Below are 26,631 nucleotides of genomic sequence, written 5' to 3' on the forward strand. Positions count from 1 at the left end.
AGAGCAGTCCAAATTCTCTGCCCTGCGGGAAGACGAAGGTCTTCTATCTACGTCCAGGAAGGTGAGCTTCTAAACAGGCTAAGCTCCCACAAAGCCAGTTCATGTATTAGGATTGAAACCTAGTGCCATTGTCCTTGGCTTCTCATCAGTCTTCGTTGACCGTTATGCAGACAACCCATACTAAGTTCCAAGTTTTAAGTTCTTATATTAGGCACAAGAACAAAATTTAAGGACATATCATAAAAAATAGAAAGATAAGTACAAAATTTTTAAATGATGCTTTCTTAGGAGCAGAAGGAGAACATGAGCAAGGAAGTCAGGACCACGAGGGGTGCACCCACCCACTGTGACAGTGGAACTGATCTATTGGGAGCCCACCAAGGCCAGCTGGACTGGGACTGAATAAGCATGGGATGAAACCGGACTCTCTGAACATGGCAGACAATGAAGGCTGATGAGAAGCCAAGGACAATGGCACTAGGTTTCGATCCTGATACATGAACTGGCTTTGTGGGAGCTTAGCCTGTTTGGACGCTCACCTTCCTGGACCTAGATAGAAGTGGGAGGACCTTGGTCTTCCCCCAGGGCAGGGAATTTGGATGCTTTCATTTGAAAATAAAATAATAAACAGTTCCAAGTAACAGTGTTTAAGAAACCTAGAGGGCAACATATCATAAGCAGAGAATGGAGCAGAAACTGGACTCATTTTGGGATCTGTATCGGTTCATGAGACTGGGTGGTAATGTGGGTTAATAATGTTATTTGCCTGCCGTTACTTATTCATCACTGAAGCTTCAGTCTTGTGACATTCTTACATATTTTCAGTACTTCTTGCTCTGTGTAAAAAGTAACCAAAAAGCTACAGAGAAACCCTGTCTCGAAAATAAAAAAAAAAAGTAACAGAAATTAAGAAGCCTTACTTAACTATTTCAACTGTTACTTAACCAGTTGGTTTGAAACTGCTCTGCCCAAATTCTGATGAGACCTTCCTGTTTGGCATTTCAGGTGGAAGCTATCCTCGTCAATATCTTTGGTGGAATTGTCAACTGTGCCATCATTGCCAATGGGATCACCAAAGCCTGCCGGGAGCTAGAACTCAAGGTGCCCCTGGTGGTCCGGCTTGAAGGTGAGTCCCAGGATCCCAACACTAGAATCCCTTGCACTGGCATGTGCCCAGCGTGCTCTAGGCCCACAAACTGGCTGAGGTGACAGGAAACTAGGCTTAATGAGGGGCAGCATACTCAGTATTTCAGGACTTCTCTGGGCCTCCAGCAGGTGAGTGCAGCTGCAGCTACTCAGATGCTCACAGTGGACTTAGGTCAGTCCAGATTTGCAATTCCACAGCAAAGCCCTTGTATTACAGAGGCCAGTCTGATACCTAGCATATGTGCTCTCTTGTCTCATGCATTCAGTCCTATGGTATAATCAGTTTATAAAGTAGGCCCAGTAAGAAAGCCACAGTAGCTAGATGTAAAATAGAAAACTGAAACATTATATTGCAATTAAAATTAAGTGAATTAGGCCAGGAGACAGAGGCAGGCAGATCGCTGTGAATTCGAGATCAGCCTGGTGTACAAAGTAGTTCCAGGACAGCCAGAACTACACAGAGGAACCGTATCGTGGGGGCAGGGAGAGTGGAGATTAAGTGACTTCAGTTTCTTTTTCTTTTTTTTTTCTTTCTTTTTTTTTGGGGGGGTGGTTTCGAGACAGGGTTTTTCTGTGGCTTTGGAGCCTGTCCTGGAACTAGCTCTTGTAGACCAGGCTGGTCTCAAACTCACAGAGATTCACCTGCCTCTGCCTCCCGAGTGCTGGGATTAAAGGCGTGCGCCACCACCGCCCTGCTTAGTTTCTTTTTCTTAACAGTCAAGGCAAGTAATATTTTTCATGATTGAAAAACTGCAAGAAACTGATACTGTGGAAAGGGAAACCAAAGATCAAGGGAGATTATTTGTATGTGTGTATATCTGTATATAGAATATCTTTGTACACTTAGCTTTTACATCTTTAATAAGACCAGTGGTGGTATTTTACAGCTCCCTTTCCTACCTGTGTTAATGTGTTCTTTTAACTCCTGTACTACTCTGTCTTAAGAAAAAGGTCTAGCCTAAAACACATGCATTTGAACATAGGAGGGGAGTGCCTTGGTTTGGGGGGAGGGGTTGTTTTGTTTGAGAGGAGCTTTTGTTTTGTTTGAAATGGGATCTCACTATGTGGTCCAGGCTGGCCTTGAACTTGCTGTGTGAATCTAGAATTCAGAATCCCCCAGCTCCAGCCTCCTGAGGACTAGGATTCCAAGTGCACAGCACCACACTCAGCTGAGGTGTTTTTATCATCATCTCTTCATGTAGCTGTGAATTTCTTTGTTGATCCTGTAGTGAAAGTCTCAGGCAGTGTCCATACTAAAGTGTTCTGGTGTGAAATAGGAAGGCGTCTCAATGAAGTTCTCATACCTGCTATTTCCAGTTGCTCAGTCCTTCTCGTGCTATGTTGAGTTCACCCATGCACGTGGCATAACCTCATACTCTGATAATTTATTTATTTTAATTATGCATATGTTCCAAAGGTTGACACATTTTGAAATACAATGCCCCCAAATCTACATTTGTTATTGTCAACAACACTCCTATCAGGACAGCTCTTGAAGTATTGGGAAGCTGTCAAGTTCACAGTGGCAGAGCCATTTTCAAGAGCTTGAAATTTCAGCTTAAAATATAAAATAGTTGTTGTCCTTTAAATGACAAGCTCACTTCACTCATTTGAGAAAATATCTCAATATAACCAAGTCTGAATAGCACAGTGTGTTGATTGGTCTCTGGGGAAAGTGACTCACTCAGGCCCATGCTTCTGCGCAGGAGCACATCTCCGTAGAGACAGCCACCATAGTTAATCAAGTAGCTTAGCCCGATGCCCAGGTGCAGAAGTGCTTCCTGTAAATGTCCGGTTTGATTGAGTAGGACATCAAAAAGTGCTCAAGGGCCAAGGCTTAATAAAATTAATATTCTTTTTACCATCCATCACTTGAAACCTGGTTTTTATGGTGAGTGTGTGGTAAAATATCAGTAAGCACTAGTTCTTTGTAGCCTTTGCCTTCCTTCCATGCTAATGCATCTGCAGCTTCACCCACCATCACATAACTGTCATGGTAACCTCATCAGCATCAAAGTCAACCCAGTCCTACTGTCATTCATTAGTACCACTATGTGACAGTCAATTTAGCATAGAGAACCTTCCCATATTTGAGGAACATTTTAATATGAAAACTCCAGAAAGCCATCCACATTGCCATTGCATTCTGGTTATAATAGTCAGCAGCCCCAATGAGTTGAATTCTTCAGTATCACCTTAGGGAAAGCCTAGGTTCCTCAGGCCGTGGGCTGGGCTTCTGCAGAGATGAAGTCTATACTTGACAGCCCTTTGCATCTCATCTTCTGATGGAGAGTCAAGAGGCACTGCAGCTGGCTTGTTTGTCTCGTTTATGTTTCCTCTCTCCGCAGCACAGCTTTTTCCTCTCTGAATCGGCCTACCCGTGACCCAAGTTCAGGACAGCAAGGACTTGACAGAAACAGTGATCACAGGGAGAAGTAGGGTGCAGAAACTCCAGGCAGCAAAACTAGAACATTCTACAGAATTCACTCACTGTAGAAGTTCAGAGACAGCATAATTGATTTCTGTAAAACTAATAAAGCCCATGATTGGTGACACTACAGTCCAGAAAGCTGGCCAAGGAGTTAATGAGGTCATCAGCATTGGTTATAATTCTGATCAAAATGTTGGTGTCAAATTGTTTTTAGATTTGAAGTGACCCTTGCCCCTCATGTTGTAAAAGCCAACTTATGAGCTTGTGCTCATGGGTGGAATAGATCTCTCTAAGCAAATCATATTAGTGTTTGACACTTGGAAATAATTATAAGTATTCCTGCAGTGGACTTACTTTTTCCCAGCTATCCTTGCTGGGCCATAAGTATTATTATGTACATAATTATTATTTGTACATTTCCAGGAAATAAATTACTTCCTTTTAGTTTTCTTTAAAAATTGAAAATGGGCTGGGGTAATAGCTCAGTCAGTATGCATCCAAACCCGAGTTTGATCCTCTGGACCCATATGAAAAAAAAAAAAAAGCTAGATATTGTAGTGCACACTTATAATCCCAGCACTGTGAAGGCAGGGGAACCACTGACCCAAATATTGTGGTGCACAATTGGTCCCAGCACTGAGGAGGTGGAGGCAGAAGAACTGCGGACCAGCCGACTCAGCCATGAGTTCCAGGTCAGTGAGAAACCCTGTCTCAAACAGTAAGGCCAAGAACAGGGCCTGTGGAACAACAGCCAAGATTTTCTCCTCTGCCCTTAACCTGCGCGCGTGCACACACACACCTACACCTGCACCTGCATGCATCTGAGCATACATGTGCATGCACACACACGAATTAAAAAGAGCCCTTCTCTTATTTTCACACTGTGCTTAGTATTCCAGAAGTATTCAGTGATCCATGGTACCTGGGAGGTAGACTTGTAGACATGTGCACAACAGCACACCCAAGATTATCTCCGTAAACAGTCTGGTGTTTGTTTAGAAGTCTGCTTGAGATAAGAGAGAAAAGCTTTGACATTTCTGAGCTTGTTAGACAATCGGATTTGCATCTTTTAAGTAAGCATTCTTCTAAAGTCTATGCCTGTGTTTTTTAATTAGTTAATTAGTTCCTAAGAAATGCTATGCACAGGTTGTAGAGCTTTAGCATCAAGGAGGATGAGTAGAAATACGAAAGGTTAGCATGGGAAATGCAACAGAAAAGTGATAGAACGAGGCAATGCATGCAACATTGCTGAGGGGTCGCCCTCATAGAACCTGTTCCCACCTTTATAGCAGGTTCTGGGGGGCCCAGACAGCCTGGATCACTGAAAATTTGGAAACACTAATGTTATCATAATGTCTGTGTCCTGGAACACTGGAAGAGATGACTCAGTACAAGCCTAGAGCAAACACTGTCTCTCCAGACTGATGGAGGCCGGGGTGATGTTTCCACCACCCTTACTATACTCTGGTTTCTCCTGTCATAAGCTCCTTTTACTGAGAGGGAAGAGGCAGGTGAATTTGGAATTTCTGAAGTTCTAGCAAGCTTTCTCTACTTTCACTATACAAATTGGCATCTTGTGTGATCAGTGTTCTTGGAAAGATGTAAGCTCTCACACCAACACAGCAGAACCTACAGCACGTGCAATATCTCAAACAGCCCAATCCCACAAGACCCTTCCCAAACTGATGGTTACTCACAGTAAACAGGTGCATAAGAAGTTCTCTCTCACTGTGACCTGAGCTCTGACCATTGATAACAAAGTGCAGAATTTGGAGTAGGTACAAGCCAGAAAGGCCCCTCTACTGGCTGGTTTTGGGTATCAACTTTACACAAGCTAAAGTCATCAAAGAGGAAGGAGCCTCAATTAAGGAAATGCCTCCTTGAGATCCAACTGTAAGGCATTTTCTCAACTAGTGATCATTGGGGGGAGCAACCCATGGTGAGTGGTGCCATCTCTGGGTTGGTGGTTCTGGGTTCCATAAGAAATCAGGCTGAGCAAACCAGTAAGCAACTCTCCTTCATGGCCTCTGCATCAGCTCCTGCCTCCAGGATCCTGCCCTGCTTAAGTTCATATCCTGAGCTCCTTCAGTAGTGAACAGCAATATGGATATGTAGACTGAATAAACCCTTTCATCCTTAACTTATTTTATCGTCTACAAAAGAAACCCTTAACTAAGACAGCCCTAGAATAATCTAAAGTGAACCAGGCCAGTGCTGTATCAACTAAGGAAACACAGAATTCTGTGAAGCATCTCTCTCTCTCTCTCTCTCTCTCTCTCTTAGAATGTAATCTTTGTTCCATTTTTATATTTTATTTTTTTAAAAAGAAAACAAACTCTCAGCACTTGGAAGGCAGAGGCAGGCGGATCTCTGTGAGTTTGAGACCAGCCTGGTCTATAAGAGCTAGTTCCAGGACAGGCTCCAAAACCACAGAGAAACCCTGTCTCGAAAAAGCAAAAAAAAAAAAAAAAAAAAGAAAACAAACTCTCTTTTTTCATTTTACATACCAATCCCAGTTCCCACTCTCTCCCTCCTCCCATTCCCCCATTCCCTCCACTTTTCCCCCCACCCCACCCCACCCCCATCCACTCATCAGAGAGGGCAAGGCACATTGCTTTGAGGAAGAACCAAGGCCCTCCGTACTGTTCCTAAGCTGAGCAAGATATCCCTCCAAAGAGAAAGGGTTCCAAAAAGCTAGTACAAGCCTGGTGCCACTGCCAGTGGCCCAGCAGTCTATCCCAGCTATACAACTCTCACCCTTATTCAGAGGGTCTAGTTTTGTCCTGTGCTGCTTCCTTCCCTGTCCAACCAGAGTTAATGAGCTCCCATTAGCTCAGGTAAGCTGTTTCAGGGGGTTCCCCATCGTGGTCTTGACCTCTTTGCTTGTATTCTCACTTCTCCTACTCTTCAACTCGACTTTGGGAGCTCAGCCCAGTGCTTTTCTATGGGTCTCTGACTCTGTTTCCATCAGTTGCTGGATGAAGGTTCTTTGGTGACATTTAAGATAGTCATCAATCTCACTAAAGGGCAAGGCCACTTCGGGTACCCTCTACTATTGCTTAGGGTCTTAACTGGGATCATCTTTGTGTATTCTTGGAATTTCTCTAGTGCCAGGTTTCTTGCTAGTCCCATAATGGCTCCCTCAATCAAGTTATCTCTTTCCTTGCTCTCCTTCTCTAACCTTCCCCAATCTTGGCTATCTTGTTCCCCTCAAGTTTTCCTCCCCCTCCCCTTCTCACCTTTTCCTCCTCTTCCACCCTCCCTTCTCCCTCTAACTCCCATGTTCACAATTTTGTCAGGAGATCTTGTCTATTTTGTCTATTTTGGGTCTGTATATGTTTCTCTTAGGGTTCACTTTGTTACTTAGCTTCTCTAGGGTTGTGTGATGGAGGAAGGTCATTGGTTAATTAATAAAGAAACTGCTTGGCCCGATAGGTTAGAACATAGGTGGGTGGAGTAAACAGAACAGAATGCTGGGAGGAAGAGGAAGTGAGCTCGGACGCCATAGCTCTGCTCTCTGAGGCAGACGTGATGAAGCTCCGACCCAGGATTGACGTAGGCTAGAATCTTCCTGGTAAGCACACCTCGTGGTGCTACACACATTAATAGAAATGGGCCAAGCAGTGTTTAAAAGAATACTGTTTCCGTGTAATTATTTTGGGTAAAGCTAGCCAGTGGCCGGGAGCAGGGTGGTGGGAAGCAGCCCGCAGCTTCTTCAACAGTTGTGGATATTCAATATCTGTAGTAGGAGCGGCAGGCTGTGTCCTGCCACCTGGCTAGCTTTACACCCGAAATAATTACACGGAAACTGTATTCTTTTAAACACTGCTTGGCCCATTAGCTCTAGCCTCTTACTGGCTAACTCTCACATCTTGATTAACCCATTTTTATTAATATGTGTAGCACCACGAGGTGGTAGCTTACCGGGAATATCTTAGCCTGTATACATCTTGGAGAGGAGAGCTATTGTGTCTGCTTGACTCAGCTTTCTTTCTTCCAGCATTCTGTTCTGTCTTCTCCACCTATCTAAATTCTGCCCTATCAAAGGCCAAGGCAGTTTCTTTATTAACCAATGAAAGTAACACATAGACAGATAACCCTCCTCCATCAAATATCTTTTGCTTTATAGTTAGTATCCACTTATGAGTGAGTACATACCATCTTCATCTTTTTGGTTCTGAGTTACGTCCCTCAGGATGGTTTTTCTAGTTCCATCCATTTGCATGCAAATTTCAAGATCTCATTGTTTTTTACTGCTGAGTACTCCATTGTGTAAATGTACCACATTTTCTTCATCCATTCTTCGGTTGAGGGTCATCTAGGTTATGTCCAGGTTCTGACTATTATAAACAATGCTGCTATGAACATAGTTGAACAAATGTCCTTGTGGTGTGATTGAACATCCTTTAGGTATATGCCCAAAAGTAGTTTTGCTGGATCCTGAGGTAGGTTCATTCCTAATTTTCTGCGATACCACCATCCTGATTTCCAGAATGGTTGTACAAGTTTGCACTCCCACGAGAAATGGATCCTCTCCAGCATGAGCTATCATTGGTGTTTTTGATCTTAGCCATTCTGACAGGTGTAAGATGAGATCTCAGAGTCATTTTGATTTGCATTTCCCTGATGGCTAAGTATGTTGAACATTTCATTTAGTGTGTTTTGACCATTTGAGATTCTTCTGTTGAGAATTCTGTTTAGATCTGTACCCCAGTTTTAATTGGATTACTTGGTATTTTGAAGTATAATTTTTTGAGTTCTTTATATATTTTGGAGATCAGTCTTCTGTCTTATGTAGAGTTGGTAAAGATGTTTTCCCTTTCAGTAGGCTGCCTTTTTGTGTTATTGACTATGTCCTTTGCTTTACAGAAGCTTCTCAGTTTCAGGAGGTCCTTTTTATTGGTTGTTCAATGTCTGTGCTACTGGTATTATATTTAGGAAGTGGTCTTGCATTGAAGGCTACTTCCCATTTTCTCTTCTATTAGGTTCAATGTGGTCAAATTTATATTGAGGTCTTTAATACATTTGGACTTCAGTTTTGTGCATATGGATCTATTTTCATTTTTTTATGTGTTGATAACCAGTTATTCCAGCATCATTTGTTGAAGAAAACATGTGACTCTTGAGCTGGGTGCTTGTGGCTCATCCTCTTTTATCATTATGCACCTCATTTAATTTTTAATTTTACTTTTAATCTAATATATAAAAACACAATAGCTATATATACGTATGGGGTAGAATGGGATGTCTAAAACATGTATACATTGTATAATGTTTAAATCAAGTGAAGCTATATGCACCTCAACTATATCATTCTTTATGGTGGAAACATTTTATTCTGTCTTTATGAAAAAAATTAACATTGTTATCCATAGTTACTTTATGCAATTAGTACCCAATAATTAGCCTTGTCCACCATTCAAATCTGGAATGTGTCTTTAGTATCTGTCTGTCTGTCTTCTGTCTATCATCTATACATATAATGGGGGGGCACGCATGCATACATGCCTATCTATTTGCCCCTTTTTACTCATTATTGACTACTGTAATTAGAAAGTATGACAGAAGTAACTTTTTATTTTATTTTAGCGTTTAATCTAATACTTACAAACACTGGTGTTTTGGGTTTTTTTGTTATGCTTTGTCTTTTGAGACTGTTTTTGTGTGTGTGAGAGAGGACTAGCTATGTAGCCAGTGACCTTTAACACCTAATCTGTCTACCTACCTATACCTCCAGAGGGCTAGGATTATAGGCATGCATGTCATGCCCAGCACCAAGTAAATACTATAAAATAAGTACTACAAATGGGGAATTTCCAAATCAAATCTGAATGGCTAAGATCTGAATTATTGACAAGGAGGAAGAGAAAATTATTGGATGAAGGTCAAAATTTATACCTGGGAGTTGGAACTGTGCTCGTGTCACTGTAGGAACTGAAGCCCAGGAGCTGGATAGGTGATTAGGACATCATGGAGAGAGTGAGGGCTTTGCACCAATCTGTTAGAGAACAGAGTGAAGAATGAAGCTGTTATCCAGAGTCTTCTGCACTGGCTAGAGTCTCAGGCAGAGCTGTCATGTCGAGAACAAAGTGGAAGGCAGAAGAATTGGGACAAACACACACACACACACACACACACAGAGAGAGAGAGACAGAGACAGAGACAGAGACAGAGAACAGAGGGAGCCTGAGAGCTTTAAGTCTAAGGACCAATGTTGACAGAGGTCCCACAGCTGTTCAGTCCCAAAGAAACACACAAAGGTCTACATTAGTCATAAACTGGTTGGCCTATTAACTCTTTTTATTAACTCTTTCGTACATCTTATATTAGCCCATTTTTCTTGTCTATGTTAGCCACGTGGCTTGGTACCCTTTTCAGCGAGGCAGTCACATCTTGCTTCCTTTGCATCTGGGTGACAACTGCACACTAACTCTTTCCTCTTTTCAGAATTCTGTTCTCATTGCCCCACCTCTACTTCCTGCCTGGTTGCCCCACCTCTACTTCCTGCCTGGCTACTGGCCAATCAGCATTTTATTAAACAAGTGCAAGAAACAAATCTTTACAGGGTAAAACCATTGTACCACAGCAGACCAGGATTCCAGTGGCATGGCTATGACCCAGAGAACAGGTAGAGATCAGGGAAGAATGACATGGGGAATCATCTCATCAGGGATGTGGGAGAATGATGTGTGGTCAAGCAATTCCACCAGAATTGGAACAAACATGAATCCCTGCTGGCACTAGCCCTGACTCAGTGCTCCTGAAGCCTGAGACACTGTAGCCCCTGTATGTCTGATCCACACAACTGTGAGAATTCTAATAACCAAGAGAGCAAGTGTTTCCAAAGCCAGATGGCCTGCTAGGTTAATAGTGTCTATTTCCTGTAAATAACAGAACAGCCTGCTTGTTTGCTTTTTGTTTGTGTGGAAAACCCAGCCTCCCTGTTTAAATCTCACGCATTCACCGTCCGTCTCATGATCACTCTGCCCACACACGACATACTGGAGGCATCCTGAAAAGGGAAGTTTTTGTCCATCAAGCTTGACTCGCTTTGTCCGAATTTTGTATGCCAAGTCCTTGTTCTCTGTTGTATGCTGATTACAAACGGCCTTTTTCTCCTTTGAAAACGCTAACATCACAGTTCCAAGCCTTAGTAAGCAAATGAATGTCTGCAGTGTCTCAACCAGCTAAGACCCAGGATCATTTTATCTAAAAGACTTCTGGGTAACAGCCACTTGCCAGGGAGAGGTTGAACCCTTACAAACAGGAGCATGGTTGCTGAATGAAGCCTTTCCTTCTTGGACTGTACACAGAACCCTGTAAAATTCACCTGTTCAGCATGGTCAGTGGTACTGCTGAGAAGTGTACACATGGTGGACAGTTGTATCTGGTGTTACAGGTGTGTTCTAGCAAAGCTGTAGCTTCGGTGTCCATTTTTACAGTTCTGTGGTGTCCACGTTTGTAACACTTTCAGTGTCTTTCTAACAATGCATTCTTCCATGTAAGTCTGCCGTGCGTTCCTACATCTCTTAGGTGCCTGGGGAAGAATTTGCTCTTTTATCAGGTATGTATTATGATTCTGAGTTGAACTCATTAATAATAACAACTAATAATAACCAGAAAGTTTCCCTTAGCCAGGTCTTTAAATTCAGTTTTTCCACCCAGCACCAAACGGTTTGTCTCAGCAATGTATAAGCATTTTCTATTTCTTTTACCAAAGTTCTTCAAAAGCCTGCATCCTTTGTTGTTTTCCTTACTACCAAATCCTCCCGTGCTTGGTCCTCGGACCTGACCGGGGTAGCATGGGGGATGCAGAAACAGCAGACACAATACAGAAGAGCTGGGGTGAGTGGACACTCTGATGGCGGACACCTACTTTGCCCGAAACTCAGCATGGTCATTCTGTACAGCACAGGGAAGAGAAGTTAGCTGGTCTTGGTAGGAAGTCTAGAGGAGAGCATTCTTAGGCTGTACATTCAGTAGGAGGAAGCTTTGGCTGACAGTGTGCACATGCTAGACAGTCTTTCTAAACACTCACACTTGGTTGAGTAAAAGGCCTTGCCATTCCTCTGTGCCTCACCCTGGGAAGGCTTTGCCATTTTCATGGTTTTGAGGCATTGGGGTCCTTAATGTAGCAGCAATCAGTACACATTCACTCCAGACTTCATCCACCCCTCTTCCTCAGCCTTAATTTCTCATGAATACTTTCTAGCTCTCTGAAGGGGAGGATGTAATGTACCCTATGGCTCTTGCTTAGTTGGCAAGGCATCTGTTTTCCCTCCCTGTCTGCTGACGGAAAAGAGATCTGTGAATTTTAATGTAACAAGAAGGAACCTCCAAGCTTTCATTTGTATTTACCCCTTCTGCAAGTCTGCTGCCATGCCAAAGCTTATGGCCACAGGAGAAATAAGGGAAGTAACCCCGCCTTTGCCTCCCACCAAGACAACTGAACTGGGCAGACATTGACTGACTTAAGAGTTTCCTTCAGAATGTTAGAGCCTGCATTTTCTGTTCATGTCTGGGACAAACAGGACCGAGCCCTCGATGAGACAGTACTGACTGAGCAGGGTGAAAGTGATGCATGGCAGAGGCAGGGTCCTCTGCTCTGTCTGACCACGTCCCTGGCCTCTTCCCCTTTCCAAGTTATTAGTGGCCTCTTGAGTGCTTATTCTCATTTTGTGCTTGGTACTAAGTTATATTTTCATTTTCTCTTCCTTGAATCCTGTCCCCTTGTGCTGTGCCTAGCAAGGGTCATCCCCAAGCCCGCCTGAGTGTATCTCCCGTCTCTCCTGCTGCCTCCTTTGGTTCCTAAAGGCATCCTCCTCCCTGTCTTTTGGTCTCATTCTTCCCAAGCCATTCTCCAGGTTCCTATTTTCTCTGTACTCTCCATCTCGCATTGCTCTCCACATCACCAGAGTCTTATTCCCCCTTCATCTCTCCCCTCCTTCAGCATCCTTGTGGACATGTCCTGCCTGGGATTGGCTTCACTGCAGTGATATGTATCCCTCACCTGTCCCCTCTAATCACTAGCGCCCTGCCTTTTCCCCCAGTGACCCTCCTTCTTATTGTTCACTTCGTCTTCCTCAGCTTAGACCACATGTGGCACCGGAGGGAATCACGCCTGCAGCTGCTTCGCCGTGTCTGGATGGATAAACAGCTAGTAATGTTTAAACTGCGCTGTTCCTGATCTGTAGACCAGCTTCACAGGTGCTAGCCTGAAGCATTCCTCAAAATAGGGAGCGCTTCTGTGGATGGGAACTTTTAATCTGCATTAATATACTCCTTAGGCAGTTCAAGTCTCGCTCATTTCACCCCTAGATAGTGTGCATACCTAGCATCTCTGCCACCTGGGTATCTGCAGCCTTGTCATAATTGTAAGCTAAGTCTTCTCTAAAGAAGATAACCCTGCATCTCTAGGCGGGCTTGATGGATGGAGGTAGATGTGACAGACAGCTAATCTCTCTGACCGCTGCCATCCACAGGAGGTTTTATGGTAAGGTCTATGCCCTAGCAGGCACTTGACAAGGCCAGTGGTGTCTTTGCCTTCCTAAGAAGCCAGATCCCACAGGTGCGAGTCTGCTTGACTTATCTGAGAACCACTGTGTTGTTGTTCTGCACCCATCTAACCAGGTCCAAGTGCTGGAGTCTTTGAGGGAACCCAGCAGTTCGTTTCCCATCAGAGTTCTCATCTTGGTGAGAAGTTCAAAACTTGGTGAGCAGATCAAAATATTACTTTATTTGCTAATCAAAAAGATATTTAAGTATGTACCTTGCACCTCATTGTGAATCTTCTTTGCTGTGAACTCCAGGTTTAGTCGGGTATGTCAGGCCTAGACTCACATACTGCTTGACTTCAACAGCATGCCTCCTCTAGAGCAGAAGCCTGCGAAGCAGTAGGTGACCTGGGCTTGCCCTGGAGGCTCCAGTCAAATGCCCTCCACCGTCTCTTTCTCAAGGCAGAGACACCAGTGGGTGAGGAAGAAACAGGGGTGATATGCTAACAATACTGTCCCTCAATGCACATCTCAGACCATTCTGCCCTTAGAGTGGCTGGCTCTGGTCAGAGCTTGTCTGTTTGGGTAGTGGGCAGTCTTTTCAAGAACAAGCACATGGCACCATTTGTCTAAGCTGTAGCTCTGGGTGGAACAGTTGTAATGAAGAGTGGTTAGAGCGTGGTAGGCACCAGGATTGCTGTATCTAAAGCAGACTCACTGTCTGCTTTCTGAGTATTATCTGTGTGACCGGCCGATTCTGTCTCATGCCTCTGTTTCTTCAGGTAACACTGTAAGTTAGACTGATCGGCACCTTGTCATTAGGGAGAAGACCTGCAGGGAGATTCTTATTTCAGGTTTACCTGAAATAAGACTCTTCCGGAGACTATTTTCGGGTTTTCCAGATAGACTCCATGACACTGTTTTAGAGCAGGGAAGACAGATAACTTCCATCCCATACCACCTTCTTCTTATTGACCATGGCTGCTGGGAGTGTCATGCCAATAATATCCTGATACTTCATAGCTCAGAAGAAGTTTCCACAGCCATGATTGTGCATTACAGATACCAAAAGGAATAGTGGGGACTTTTTTGAGTCAAGCATTTGCCATTGGCATGTCAAATATACAGGGGATTTTTTTCCCCTAGAAATACAGCCTTCTACTCTAACAAGAACAGGAAGTAAAATGGGGCTGAACACAGGGAAAGAACCAAATGAGGCCACTTCTTGCCTCACATAGTCCATCAGACATGCGGATAGGCATCGGATTGTAAGCTTCCTTGTGAGGAGCCAGCCTCTCTTGCCGCTTGGCCTTTGCAGCCATATATCCCTCCTGCAGTTCCTCGGGTCCTGGGGGTAGTGTTGGAGCAGCTCTGGACAATTCAGGAAGAGATGGCCATGCCTGGGTCCTGATAAGTCGTTAGTACGAAAACAGACATCAGAACAGGTCTGGCTTGTGAGCCATAGTTTGCAGACCCCTGAAGTGGAAAAGAGCCCAGCAGCAGGGCCTAGAGTTCTGGAAACTCCTCATACTCTTCCGGCTCAGCATGGAAATGTCTCATGAGAGTCAGGTTAGAATTTGGCAAGCAATATCAAGCTCTTCAAATACAGTTTTCTCTCAAGGAAAATATTAGAATGGAGCCCACACTCAGTCATGTCCCTCTCTTCCTTACAGAGCCACTTCTCAGGCATTCTGTGTGTATGTTTTGTGTTGCTGCAACAAAGTCCCTAGGCCTGGGTACTTAGTCAAGAAAAGAGTTTATGTAGCTCCACTTGTGAAGAGCTGGCATCTCTCATCTCTGAGAGCCTGGTGGTAACACTTGGCCGAATTGGGTTTGGAAGAGATCATCTGGCAAGCCAAGGGACAGGAGAGCAGGCATGCCTGTGCACAGCTGTGACAGCACACTTGGGAGCTGACGTAGGATTAGGAATGCAGGGTCAACCTTGGCTACATAGAGTTTGAGGCCAGCCTGGACTACATGAGAAAAAAAAAGACAAGAGCCCAAAGCAAAGGCAGCCTTACTCTTTCTGTGGCAATACAGTTTAGGATAAACTAACCCAGTCCCATGAAACCTGAATTAAGTCTTTTAGTCCTCATGACATAATTAATTACCTCCCACTAGAACCCACTTCTTAAACTTTCTACCAACTCAATGCTACCATGCTGAAGAGCAAACATACAACACATGAATCTTTGAGGGGGCCATGCTTGCTCTAACCAAACCATAGCAAGGAACAAGGACTTCAGGCATCTAGACTGATGCCTGGCATGATCAAAGTTACCTTACATTATCTGTAAGTTAGAGGTCACAAGGATTGGAAACTAGAGGACGATGCTAGGAAGGTGTGAAAAGAAAGGCCTTGTAGATTGTGATGTCTCTTCAGAAAGTCGGTCCTGCAGCATTCATAAGACCTAAGCAAGCTCGCAACAGGCAAACCCCAGCATAGAGAGGGCAGAGAAGCATGAAGCCCACCCCTAGCTGAGGACCTATTGGCAACCGATAGCTGCTGGGAGAAGGAGAGTAAGACTTTTTTTGCAGAGGGTAAACCCCGGAAAATCAGTATCTTCTAAACGGAAGTCCACATCCATAAATATGTAGGCAGCACACATTGTACTGGGGCGGAAAAAGAAGTAGATGGAAGGGGTAGAGTGTGAGAGGAGTTGGGAGGCGGGGTAAGGGGGTGAGTGTGATCAAAACATACTGTATGAATTCTCAAAGAGTGAATAAAACTTTTAAAAATAACAAAGGTCTGTCCTAGTCCTGAGATGATATGAGTGGTACAGTGCTGCGGCATGGTGTTGCTTGCCAGAGGGTTCTTTGCATTCTAATTTAATATTGCAGTTGAACATGGCTTGCATTAATATTTATGCTACCTTTTTTGAGGGATAACATAATTGAAAGCAAAAGCATATGCACCTAGGATTAGCTCTCAGCGAACACACATTAGACTTGATCCTGAGCTGCACTTTTGTGATCAGAAGAATGCACCATTAGAAGCAGAGACTTCCTGCTACTAAAGCTGGTCCCTCCCCCAGCAGTCCTGTAAACAGACATCCTGTCCACACGCTGTGTGTGTTCTTACCATGGCTGTGATAGAGCTCCACAGGCCATCTTATATCAGCCTTACTTTTCATTAAATGTAGGAGGTTCAGGGTGCTTTGATACGATCCTCACCCAAGAATAAAGAATCTCAAACCTCAAATAGTGACTTTCTCAAGTCATTCAGCTGCTTGGGGATAAAGACAAGTGTGAAATCTCAACTTTCTCATCTATAATATGGGCATTAAAATCTGACAGCATTGATTGACCTGATGAGATGGCTCAGTGGGTAAAGTATTTGCAATTCAAGCATGAGAATCCAAGTCTGGACCCTGATCACCCATTCAGAAGCCCACTGTAGCAGTCCATGCCTGTAATCTAACACTGGGAGGGAAACAGCATGATCCCAGTAGCTTGCTGCCCAGCCCTTCAAAGCAAATGGTGAGCTGCATGCCTGCAAGAGACCCTGTCTCAGAAAATATGATATGGAGAGTAATATACCCTCTGCAGATACACTACGGGCACATGCATGGGCACATACATACCTACGAACTGACATACACAAACAGGTAACAGCATCATAATGTCATTGTAAGGCTCAGGTGAGTTCTCCAATAATCTAAGTGGCCCTGCACTGAGTAAATGTAAATTATACTTTTACCATCTGAGCTCTTGTTATTAACACTAGGAAGACCCTCTGTAGGATGTTATTAGCAGCTGCCAGGCAGAGTGTTCAGCCTTAGATTTGGGTCATCTCAAAGAGGTTTCCTGGACATTAGTCCTCTGTCAGATGGATAGCTGGCAAACATTCTCTCCCACTCTGTTAATTGTTTTCTTAGCTGTGCAGTTTTTAGTTTTATGAAATCCCACTTGCCAGTTGTGGGCCTTAATTTCTAGTCAAATGGAGTCTCACTTGGAAAGTTCTTTCTTACATCTGTATCTTTTTAGGTACTACCTATGGTTTTTTTTTTTTTCAAAAAGTTTCAGTGCTTCCATGAAAATATTGAGGTGCTTGATCCACTTGGAGTTAGGGACAGGCCTAGTTTCTTTCCTTTGTATGTAGGCATCTAGTGTTCTGAGCACCATTTGTTGTCTTTTCTACACTATGTTTTCAATGTCTGTGTCAAATATCAGATGATTTTAGTTGTGTGCTCATATTTGGGTTTTCTATTTTGTTTCATTGGTCAACATGTCTGTTCTTGTGCTTGTACCTTATGGCTGCTTTTATTGCTATAACTTTATAATATACCTTGAAATTTGGAATGACAATCCCTCCAGCCCTGATTTGTTTTGTTTTGTTTTGTTTTGCTAAAGACAGTTTTGGCTACTGAAGGCCTTTTGTGGTTCCATGTAAATTTTAAGATGTTTTTATGGTGATTTGAGTGTGAATGGTCCCCACAGGCTTCTGTCTTTGAATGTTTCGTCACCAGTTGATGGAACTGTTTGGTAGGGATTGGGAGCTGGAACCTTGTTGGAGGAGGTGTGTCACTGGGGGTGGGCTTTGAGACTTAAACACCCATGCCACTCAAGTTAGTTCTCTCTGTTTGGATCAGAACATGTGCTTCCAGCTACTGCCCCAGTGCCATGACTGCCTTCTTGCTGCTGTGCTCCCTGCTCCGATGGTCATGGAATCGCCCTCTGAACTGTAAAGAAGCCCCCATTAAATGCTTTCTTTCATCAGTTTTCCTTGATCATAGTGCTTCTTCACAGTAAAAATAAAGTGGCGAAGATTTTTTTCCTTCTATTTCTATGAAGAATGTTGTGGGGATTTTGATTACAATTGCAATGACTCTAAATTGCTTTTGGTAGAATGATCATTTTCCCAATATTAATTCTACTGGTCCTTGAATGTGGGAGATCTTTCCATTTTCTAGTCTCTTCATCAGTGTCCTTCTTCAGAGACGTAAAGTTCATTATAGAGCCTTTGCCTCTCCTGGGATTTATTCCTAGATGTTGATATTCTTTGGAGCTATTGTGGATGGGAATTTGTTCACAATCATTCTCTATATGTTAATGACTTGAGAGGAAGAACAGGGCATGGAACAATGGGCTCTCAAGGGGGAGGGCACAGGGACGCTGGACTGTCAGGGTTTGCTACTGTATAGAATGTGTCCTGTTTCCATCCCAGGGATAGCAAAGAGGCCTCCATTAGACAGCCATCTGCCTGTGTCACTACCCTAGCTCTGCCATCGTTGGACACAGCAGTCTGCAAGCACATCAGTTTGGCTGTGCTCCATCAAAATTCTATTTATGGTCACTGAAATTTGAATATCATGTAATTTTCATGTATCACAAAATATTATTCTGATTTCTCACCCAGTTCTTTAAAAATAAGAAAACTATTCTTAACTTACAAGTAGCATATGAAGAGGTTGTAGGCTGCACTGAGCTCTAAAGCCATAGTGTACCACCCTGATTTATAACAGGAGGCTGACTCAGGCCTGTGGTAGCCCACTGATTGAGTGACCAAGTAAATCCCGTAGCTCAACTTCCTCTAGTGAGATCAAGTGAAGGGTGAGCCTAAAGAGTGCTAGCATTCTTGTTCGCGTGGTGCTCCACCATGCATGGCTGTTACATGGTTTTGATGTCAGACAAATCTGAGCTCTAGTCTTCCATCTTCCAACTTGCTGGGGTTATTGAGTCAGTTGCTAAATATCCTGGTACCTTGGTTACATCATCTGTAAAATGGGGCTAAAATGCTGTTGACTTTAGGTTTGTGATGGAGGTGGTTCTTGTATTTTATCTGTTGCTTTCATTGGTTAATTAATAAAGAAACTGCCTAGGCCCATTTGATAGGCAAACCCTTAGGTGGGTGGAGTAAACAGAACAGAATGCTGGGAGAAAGAAGCCGAGTCATTGAGTCGCCATGATTCTCTCTCTCCAGACAGACACAGGTTAAGATTTTCCTGGTAAGCCAGCTCGTGGGCTACACAGAATATTAGAAATGGGTTAGATCAATATGTAAGAGCTAGCCAATAAGAGGCCGGAACTAATGGGCCAGGCAGTGTTTAAAAGAATACAGTTTCCGTGTAATTATTTCGGGATATAAGCTAACCATGCGGGCGGCTGGGTGCCGGGACGCAGCCCCGCCGCTCCTTATTATAACAGGTTTGCTTTGAGAATTTGGTTTTATGATGCTTAGGAACCCTTAGTCACAGATAGGCAGCAAGTGTGTACTGTTTTCAATATTACCATCATATTCTCTTTAAAGATCTGATAACATGTAGTCAATGTATATATTTAGTAATTTCATTGTATTCTTCTAAAAGAAATTGTTATGCTGGGGAGTTGGCTCAGTTGGTAAAGTGGCTGCTGCATAGACATGAGGACCTGGGTTCAGATCCTTGGAGCCCATGTTAAGGGTGGGTGCCCAGCTCACACCTGTAACAGCTGTGCTGTGGCGGTGGTGGTAGCGGTGAAGGGAGATGAGTTGGGAGGCCCTGTATGAAAGCATAAGGTAGAGAATGATTGAGGAAGACACCCAGCGTTGACCTCTGACCTTCACAGGCACATGTGTACACACACATGTATATATACACACGCATATATATGTGAATTCTTATTAAATAATTAAAAAGATTTCTGTACTGGAGTGTGATTTTCTTCATGCTTCTGGGATGAAAGGTGGGCCTGAGTTGGGGGAGGGGATGCTGTGCCTGTCACCCAAACCCTGTCAGCTCTGGTGTTGCCTTCACCCCTGTGAAGGAAGCACAGGGCATGTCTTGATAAATTACCCCTGCGTCTCAGTTTAAAGCTCTCTTCCTCCACCCAGTGGCAGGAAGCCACTATAAAAGTGGTGGAAACATTTTTACATTCTGACTATGATTTTTCTCATGTCCTCTAGCAGCAGAGAAAGATTCTGTTTTGAGCCAGTGCCCCCTTTGGTTCCCTCCATGTTGTCATTTTCAAGGCCTGGAAGTGGGTAGAGAGCCACATGGCCGAGCGACTGGCAGGGCAGAATTGAGACCGAACCGTGCCGGTTTATCAGTTTTGTGTTGAAGTGGCCATGTTGTCCTGCAGCCTCACTGAAAAGCACGGCAGCATTTAATAAATATTAGAGCATGTCAGCAGCACCATTTAAATGTGGAAACGTGATCAATTTCCATTGTAATTGTGTGCACAGGCATAAAAACTCTCTTTGGAACGCTTAATTCCATTTCAGAGTTGAAAGTAGCTGTGATGGTTTCTATTTAGAAATAAAGTCAGAAAGGGGGCTGAGGGATTGATGTCAGCCATGGAGGTCAGAAAGCCAAAGAAGTCTCAAACGGTCCAATAATATGGTTCATTCACCAAAGGATCTAGAAGCTCGCAGGCATTTGCCCAGGGTGTACTTACTTCCCATGACCTGGTTTTTACCAGCTACACTTTTCTTTGCAACTTTTCTTTTCTTTCCCCGCCAGCTGCTTCCTCGACCAGAAGTGGAAAGGCAGTGGTACTAATCGTTGGTCGGGCTAGGCTGTGGGCAAAGCCCAGACATCCAGGGGAAAGCAAGAGTACTTCAAAGAGATGGAGCAAAGAGAACGGACATGGCAGGTGCAGAGGCCACATGGCAAGCTCCCTGCTTCGTCACTATATGGATGCCTTTTTGCCATGCCTTTCTCTCGTCACGTTTGTCCAGCTCGTTCCTCAGGACTCTCTCTTCCCTTGTGTCTCTGGTTGTCCTCCCCATGAGCTCCTCCTGATTTCTGTCTGGTCGTGGCACCTCTCTTTTGGTCCATTTCTCATCACAGACTGACTTTTTTCTTGGCTGTGTGAATGCTACAGCCCCTCCTCACCCTGCTTCTTCCAAGCATGCTGGATTTGCTTAATAATTAAGGCTGTAATTAAAGTGTAACAGTGAGTATAATTAAAATTCACTTTAGTAGATCCTGGAATTATGAAGCAGTCGGGTGTTTTGGTGTGGCACTGAAGGTGCCGCCAGGAGGAAAGAGTGGGGAGCCGCTCCCTTCACCCCTATCCCTGACCAGTGTAACCTGCAGGTGAGGCCTTGCTTCCTCTGAGCAACGGAGCTGCATGGTGAGGGCACTGGTAGCAGGTCAGAGCCTGCCCCGGAGAGTCACCTGGGGCAGACAGAGTGGTCGCCAGGACAGACAGGTGCCCCAGGACACAAAGTCAAGACCATAGCTTCTCGAAAACCCCCTTATTGCAAGATGATCAGAAAAGGGCCTGCCCACATCTCTCCCCTCAGGCATCACCATGTGTGACTTTGTCTGTTCTTAGTCCGTCAGTTCAGGTGTAGCCTGTGACTGATGCTACAAGATACCCTGACGTGGAAGTCCCTGCACTGGCTGTGGGAAATGACACTGGGCCTCCCCTCGGCACTCATCCCTGTCGCAGTGCAGAGATCACGGAGGACTCTGGCAGCCCTTTATCAGGCCTACTGTAGTTAGGATGTTGAAGGTGGGAGCAGGGAAGGTGGCCCAGGAGACTGTGAGAGACAGCATCTACTGAGTGGGTAGGTATCCAGGGCAGAGGACAGCAGGGCCCTGGGGGCCTGTCTCGACACTTGTGAATTTTAACATCCATTCCCCTTGAGAATACAGCCGCTAAGCCAGACACTGTAGATGATATTAATTAAGGACCTGAATTATTTATGTTGTTGGTCATAAGAAAAAGTAGCTTCTTAAGTGAGTTTTCTTTAAAAAAAAAAAAATCAGCATTTATTTCATTGTTAGACATGGAGGAGAACACAGGTAATAGTGAGTAGAGAATTCTGTGTGAATAGTTCTCAATGGATGAAACCATGAGATAAATAGCTTACCCCAAAAGTCCCATGAGGGGGTGCAGAAGAAGCCAGGAACAGTATGTTCCTCAGCTGTGTGGAGGTCTGGGGAGCTGGTGTTACGACCAGAGAATGCTCGAAAGGAAAAGCTGTTAGTTAACACTTTTTCTTAGATTTTTGTTTGGCAGACTGGGGGTAAGGAATACCTGGGGAGGACATCCCAGTCCATTTCTCTTTGGAAGGAGACAGAAATTTACACATCTAATTTCTGGTCCGCAGACGTTATTTTAGGTCAGGCCTTGCTTTGGTTTCACTCTGTCGTTGCTCCATGAGGGCCACACCTACCCTGTCTTGGTTCTCAGTCTCTGGGAACCCAGATTCAAACCTTACCAAATGAATCAGAATGCACAGTGGGGTTGCATTAACGATGTTAGAAAGCTTTGCGTCCGTCTGTGTGTAGCAGGCTGTTGTGAAATTTGAAAGTGTGGCAAAGGGGGCTGTGAATGTCTTACATACCAACGGCAGGAGTCAGTGTGTGACTTAGCTGTTCCTCATACTCTGTCTTCACCAGGTTGTAGTAAAGGTGTGTCAGGGAGAACTTCAGACACCTCACAGCTTGCTAAAGGGGTATTTCACTTTAAAACTGCCTCCAATGGTTGGCAATAGGATGCTGTTCCCTGGGTGCCTCATTCCTCCATAGCTGTAGGCTAGAAGCTTGTGTACTTGGAAAGTAGACTTTGTCCATAGGGTGGCTTGAAACATGTCAGTTTGCCAGAGTGAAGAGAGAAGTGTTAAAGCAGGCAAGACAGAAAGCACAGGCGTTTGTGTCTCACCTCAGAAGTGACATCCCATCCCAGTTAGAGTCTTACACAAAGGGGAGGTTACACAAGCATGCAGTCGCCAGGAGGCAGAATTAATCACTTGATCTTTCCTGTGCTGTTTTACAAGCTGTCTTGTAAAGGAGAAATTTCTTTCTCATTCACATCAGGTCTAGGTGGACAAATGAGTCAGGTGCTGGCCTCCCATCATAATCAAGTGTCTAGGCTGAGGAAGTCATTGCCATCCTTAAAGGGTGCCTCCCAGTTACCCTTACTGGTAACATCACTGAGAATAAAACAGAGAAAGCGTGGAAGTCACACGGAGGTAGTTACAAGCATGTGTTTGAATCCACTCACGATCTGTGGGGTAGGCCTATCGTGTGATCCCACTTCGCAGATGGAGCACTTGGAGAACAGTCACAACCCAGGCAGCTCCTTCCCAGCCCCACACTGTAGAAGGGAAGCAGGAATCTTTGTGGAAAGCTCACCATGAATGCCACAGAGATGCTGCCATTCACAAAATGCTTCTCCTTGTTATGTTGCCATCTTCATATTACAAAGACGTGTGTGGACATGCAGAATTATGTTATTACATAGAGCAAGTGAGGCTGCTTTCTGCCACTTATCCCCCCAGTAAACTCACCTGCTTCGTCTATAAAAGCAGGACTGTGGGACTTCCTAGTCAATACTCTTGTTGAAAACCATATGCTGCATCTTAGTTGCTTGACATTATACCTGTTATGAGTAAGGACATTGCAAGTATTAGCTCCTAGGAAGAGAACTATGTGTGGAGATAGATACTGAAGCTCCACCCCTCCGAGAGGGACTCCTGACAATGATTGGCTGTGAGAACAGGTGATACTTTCTTCGGTGCCAATGATCCAGTAATGCTGTCTCACCCACACTCATACAGACAGTCTTATTGAAACTTAGTAGGTCACACACAAAAGCCTTGAAAGTAGGAAGGGAGTTGTTGGGAAGACGGAAGGGATGTGAGAGAGAGTAATGGGATAAAAATAACTAAGGTTCATTGTATAGTGTATGAAACTGCCGATGAATAAAGATGTAAAGAAGTCGCAGGACTGGAGAGATGGCTCATTGTTAAGAGCACTTGCTGCTTTTCCGGAAGACTTGGGTTTGGTTCCCAGAATTCATGAAATGGCTCAAAACCATCTGTAATTCCAGTTCCAGGAGATCCGATGCCTTCCTCTGGCCTTGGCTGGCACCAGACATGCGCATGGGGAACAGACATGCATGCAGGCAAAGTACTCATAAAATAAAACATTTTTTTAAATAATTGAAACTCAAGGAAGTTAAGAGATTAACTAAACACCATACTCTAAATGCACGGCAGAGGCGAGGACTTCAGTCCTTTCCCCTGGTCATTGCCCATCAAGGGGCCCTTGACAGGAGGTTCGGGGCCCAGTGCTCACTACCCATTCACCTGGCTGTTGTCGCTGTGTGAGACATGCTGACCAAATGCCTGCTCGTACCTGTGCCCACACAGAAAGCCGTGTTCTCCGTGGCCTGTATTTCACAGCCTTTGTTACAGGGGAAGGCCACCTGGCAGCTGGACAAGAACGCAGAAGCAGTTTCATGAGATGCTTAAGTCACTTTCAGATCCATTCTCCCAGACTCAGAGAAGAGACAGATCAGTCCAGGTTTCCTTCCTTACTGAGAAACGTCTTGTATGTCCATGATCTTCAGGAATGCTCATTTCTAATTGTTGGAGTGCCGGAAAAATACAGGCAATGTCAGCTAATGCAAGCTCGTGAAAGTGAGAAGCAGAAGAGGGAAAGTGACAGGTGTCATCTGGGTATCTCTGAAAAGCCAGAGCTTGACAGTAAAAAGCCACGTGCATTGTAATTAAATTGTTGGCATCAAGGGAAAACAGGTATCATGGGATTTCAGTTGTCCAATGTGACCAGGTGTGCTACTTACAATTGAATTTAGCAATTTTCATTTTTCCCCCTGCTAGGAACTAATGTCCAGGAGGCTCAGAACATCCTCAAAAACAGTGGACTTCCCATTACGTCAGCCGTGGACCTGGAGGATGCAGCCAAGAAAGCTGTTGCCAGTGTGGCAAAGAAGTGATGGCTTCCCCTGAGTTCCTGTGAAGAAGAGCACTTCCCTCATCACTGTGAAAGCAATTGTTGTCACTGGGAAGGGGTCACACACAAGAATCATTATCTGAAAACTCTTAAGTCTGAACTTTCTCAAATGCGCTATCCAGAGTGCCTAAAGCTGATTTTACCCTGTAGTCGTAAAACAAATCACATCACACAGTTTCACACCTTCTCTTGCCGTCAGTAGCAGGGTCTACCAGCTCTGCCACAGCCAGTGTGGCCAAATAATGTGCATAGGTACAGTTTTTGAAGCCTGGTCTAGGTCCATCTACAAGAACTTTGTGAACCTTTAATCTTCTATAATAGAAAATTGCAGGACTCACAAGTTCAGACAGGATTCTATTTAACATAGGGACTTGCAGAAGGATGCAGCTAGGACATCTGAGCATCTGTGAACAGCAGTTTCCATAGGCTCATAATTCTAACACACCTAGAAAGCCCAGGAATGTCCTAAAGTGTGGTATACATTGGGAGCCCCACATTGATACTTGTACATTGCACACATTTTACCCTGTGCCTTAATGTTGAATATTCTGCCTGCCTCACACCAAACTGCAACCTGATGCCTTAGTTACAAGTTTAAAGGAAAGGTTCTGTTTCATGTCGGAGTTGGTAAATGCTGATTTTTATGAAACTGTGTAATTAAGCCATTTCATTAAGAGACAATACTGAAGATCAAGCTGTGTTGGGGGTGAGGTTTTTCCCTCTCGAACCCTCCACTTCACACTTACCAGCTTGTCATAGATGGGGAAATGTCATTGGAGAGAACGTGGCCTTTCTAATGATGTCCTTTTTTTGTGACAGGAATTTTCCTAATTTGATCTTTTGTTTAATTTTGATAAGTTTGTACTGATACACATTTTAAATAAAATGGTTTTTAAGTGCTATGTTAGCTGTGCATTTCTTGATTCTGTCAGTTGGTCACGGCCTCACCGTTCCTTCCTTGTGAAGGCACTAGCCTTTGTGCCTGAGTCTCGACTCCAGCTAGGAGACCACAGCTCACCTGGATTGTCCCAACTCCACTCTGTCTTGTCACATGGCCATTTCTGTGGCAGATGGCTCAGTGAAGGGCTAAAATTTGCACATTAGACACAAGCCCAGAAAATATGTCTCTGATGTGGAACAAGGTGACATGGTCCAGTGAAAACACTGTGGTGTATTCCAGGGGCCGCCTTTCCCATCCATACTCCAGTGCATAACTAGCCACACTATTTTGTCGTTCATTTTACATGGTTCTCACACATCTCACAATGGGTAAAAAGTCTCTCTGTAGCTGTATGTATCATGGAGACTAAACCATCGACTAGATGGAGCCGTCTGTCTTTTCTCAATCACTGCACCAAAGGAAAAGTATTAAGAAGTCTTTCTAAGTCTCTTGGTTTATTCTAGCTTAGTAACTAGTTTACACAGTAAAAAAAAAAGAAGTAAACATGAATTTTGCCAATTAACTAACAATCAGTAGTAAGAGTTTTGTTCTTTGGAAAAGGCTTGTGTCTGTCTTATATAGTAACATTTCTAATCAGTTTGGAGATGATAAGGAATAAAACCATGTGTATGGTTATTTTATAGAAGGGTTAATAATAGACAAATAGTTTTTCTCTTCAAATGAGCAGTTAAGCTTTTTTTCCCCCACTTGAAAGTGCTAATTTTGTGTGTTTGAGTTGCTCAGATCCCTGCTGCTACACCAGTATCCATAATGCCATGTGTCTATGGTTGATGCTGTACATGCCTGTATCCTGTAAGTATGTGTGGAGCAGACGGACTCATGGAGAACCTGCTACAGCTGTGCTGTTGGCTCCCAAGTCCCCGTGTGCCCTCTTCCAGTGTGCCCTTTGTTTTCAGTCTCCTAGCAGCC

At 44.1% G+C, this 26,631-nt stretch overlaps 1 protein-coding gene across 1 annotated transcript in view; it reads left to right on the forward strand.

The window, feature by feature from the left end:
• The window catches only part of Suclg2 (succinate-CoA ligase GDP-forming subunit beta), a 269,009-nt gene extending 243,023 nt beyond the window's left edge, over positions 1-25,986 (forward strand). Inside the window, exons 10-11 of the mRNA XM_057766788.1 lie at positions 1,006-1,126; positions 24,629-25,986. Coding sequence (XP_057622771.1) covers positions 1,006-1,126; positions 24,629-24,744 — 237 coding nt within the window. The 3' untranslated portion in view covers positions 24,745-25,986. The remainder of the gene's footprint in view (positions 1-1,005; positions 1,127-24,628) is intronic.
• Positions 25,987-26,631: the final 645 nt, after the last annotated feature.

The sequence above is a fragment of the Chionomys nivalis genome, chromosome 1 (genome assembly GCF_950005125.1).
Source record: "Chionomys nivalis chromosome 1, mChiNiv1.1, whole genome shotgun sequence".
In the NCBI taxonomy this organism is placed as follows: Eukaryota; Metazoa; Chordata; class Mammalia; order Rodentia; family Cricetidae; genus Chionomys; species Chionomys nivalis.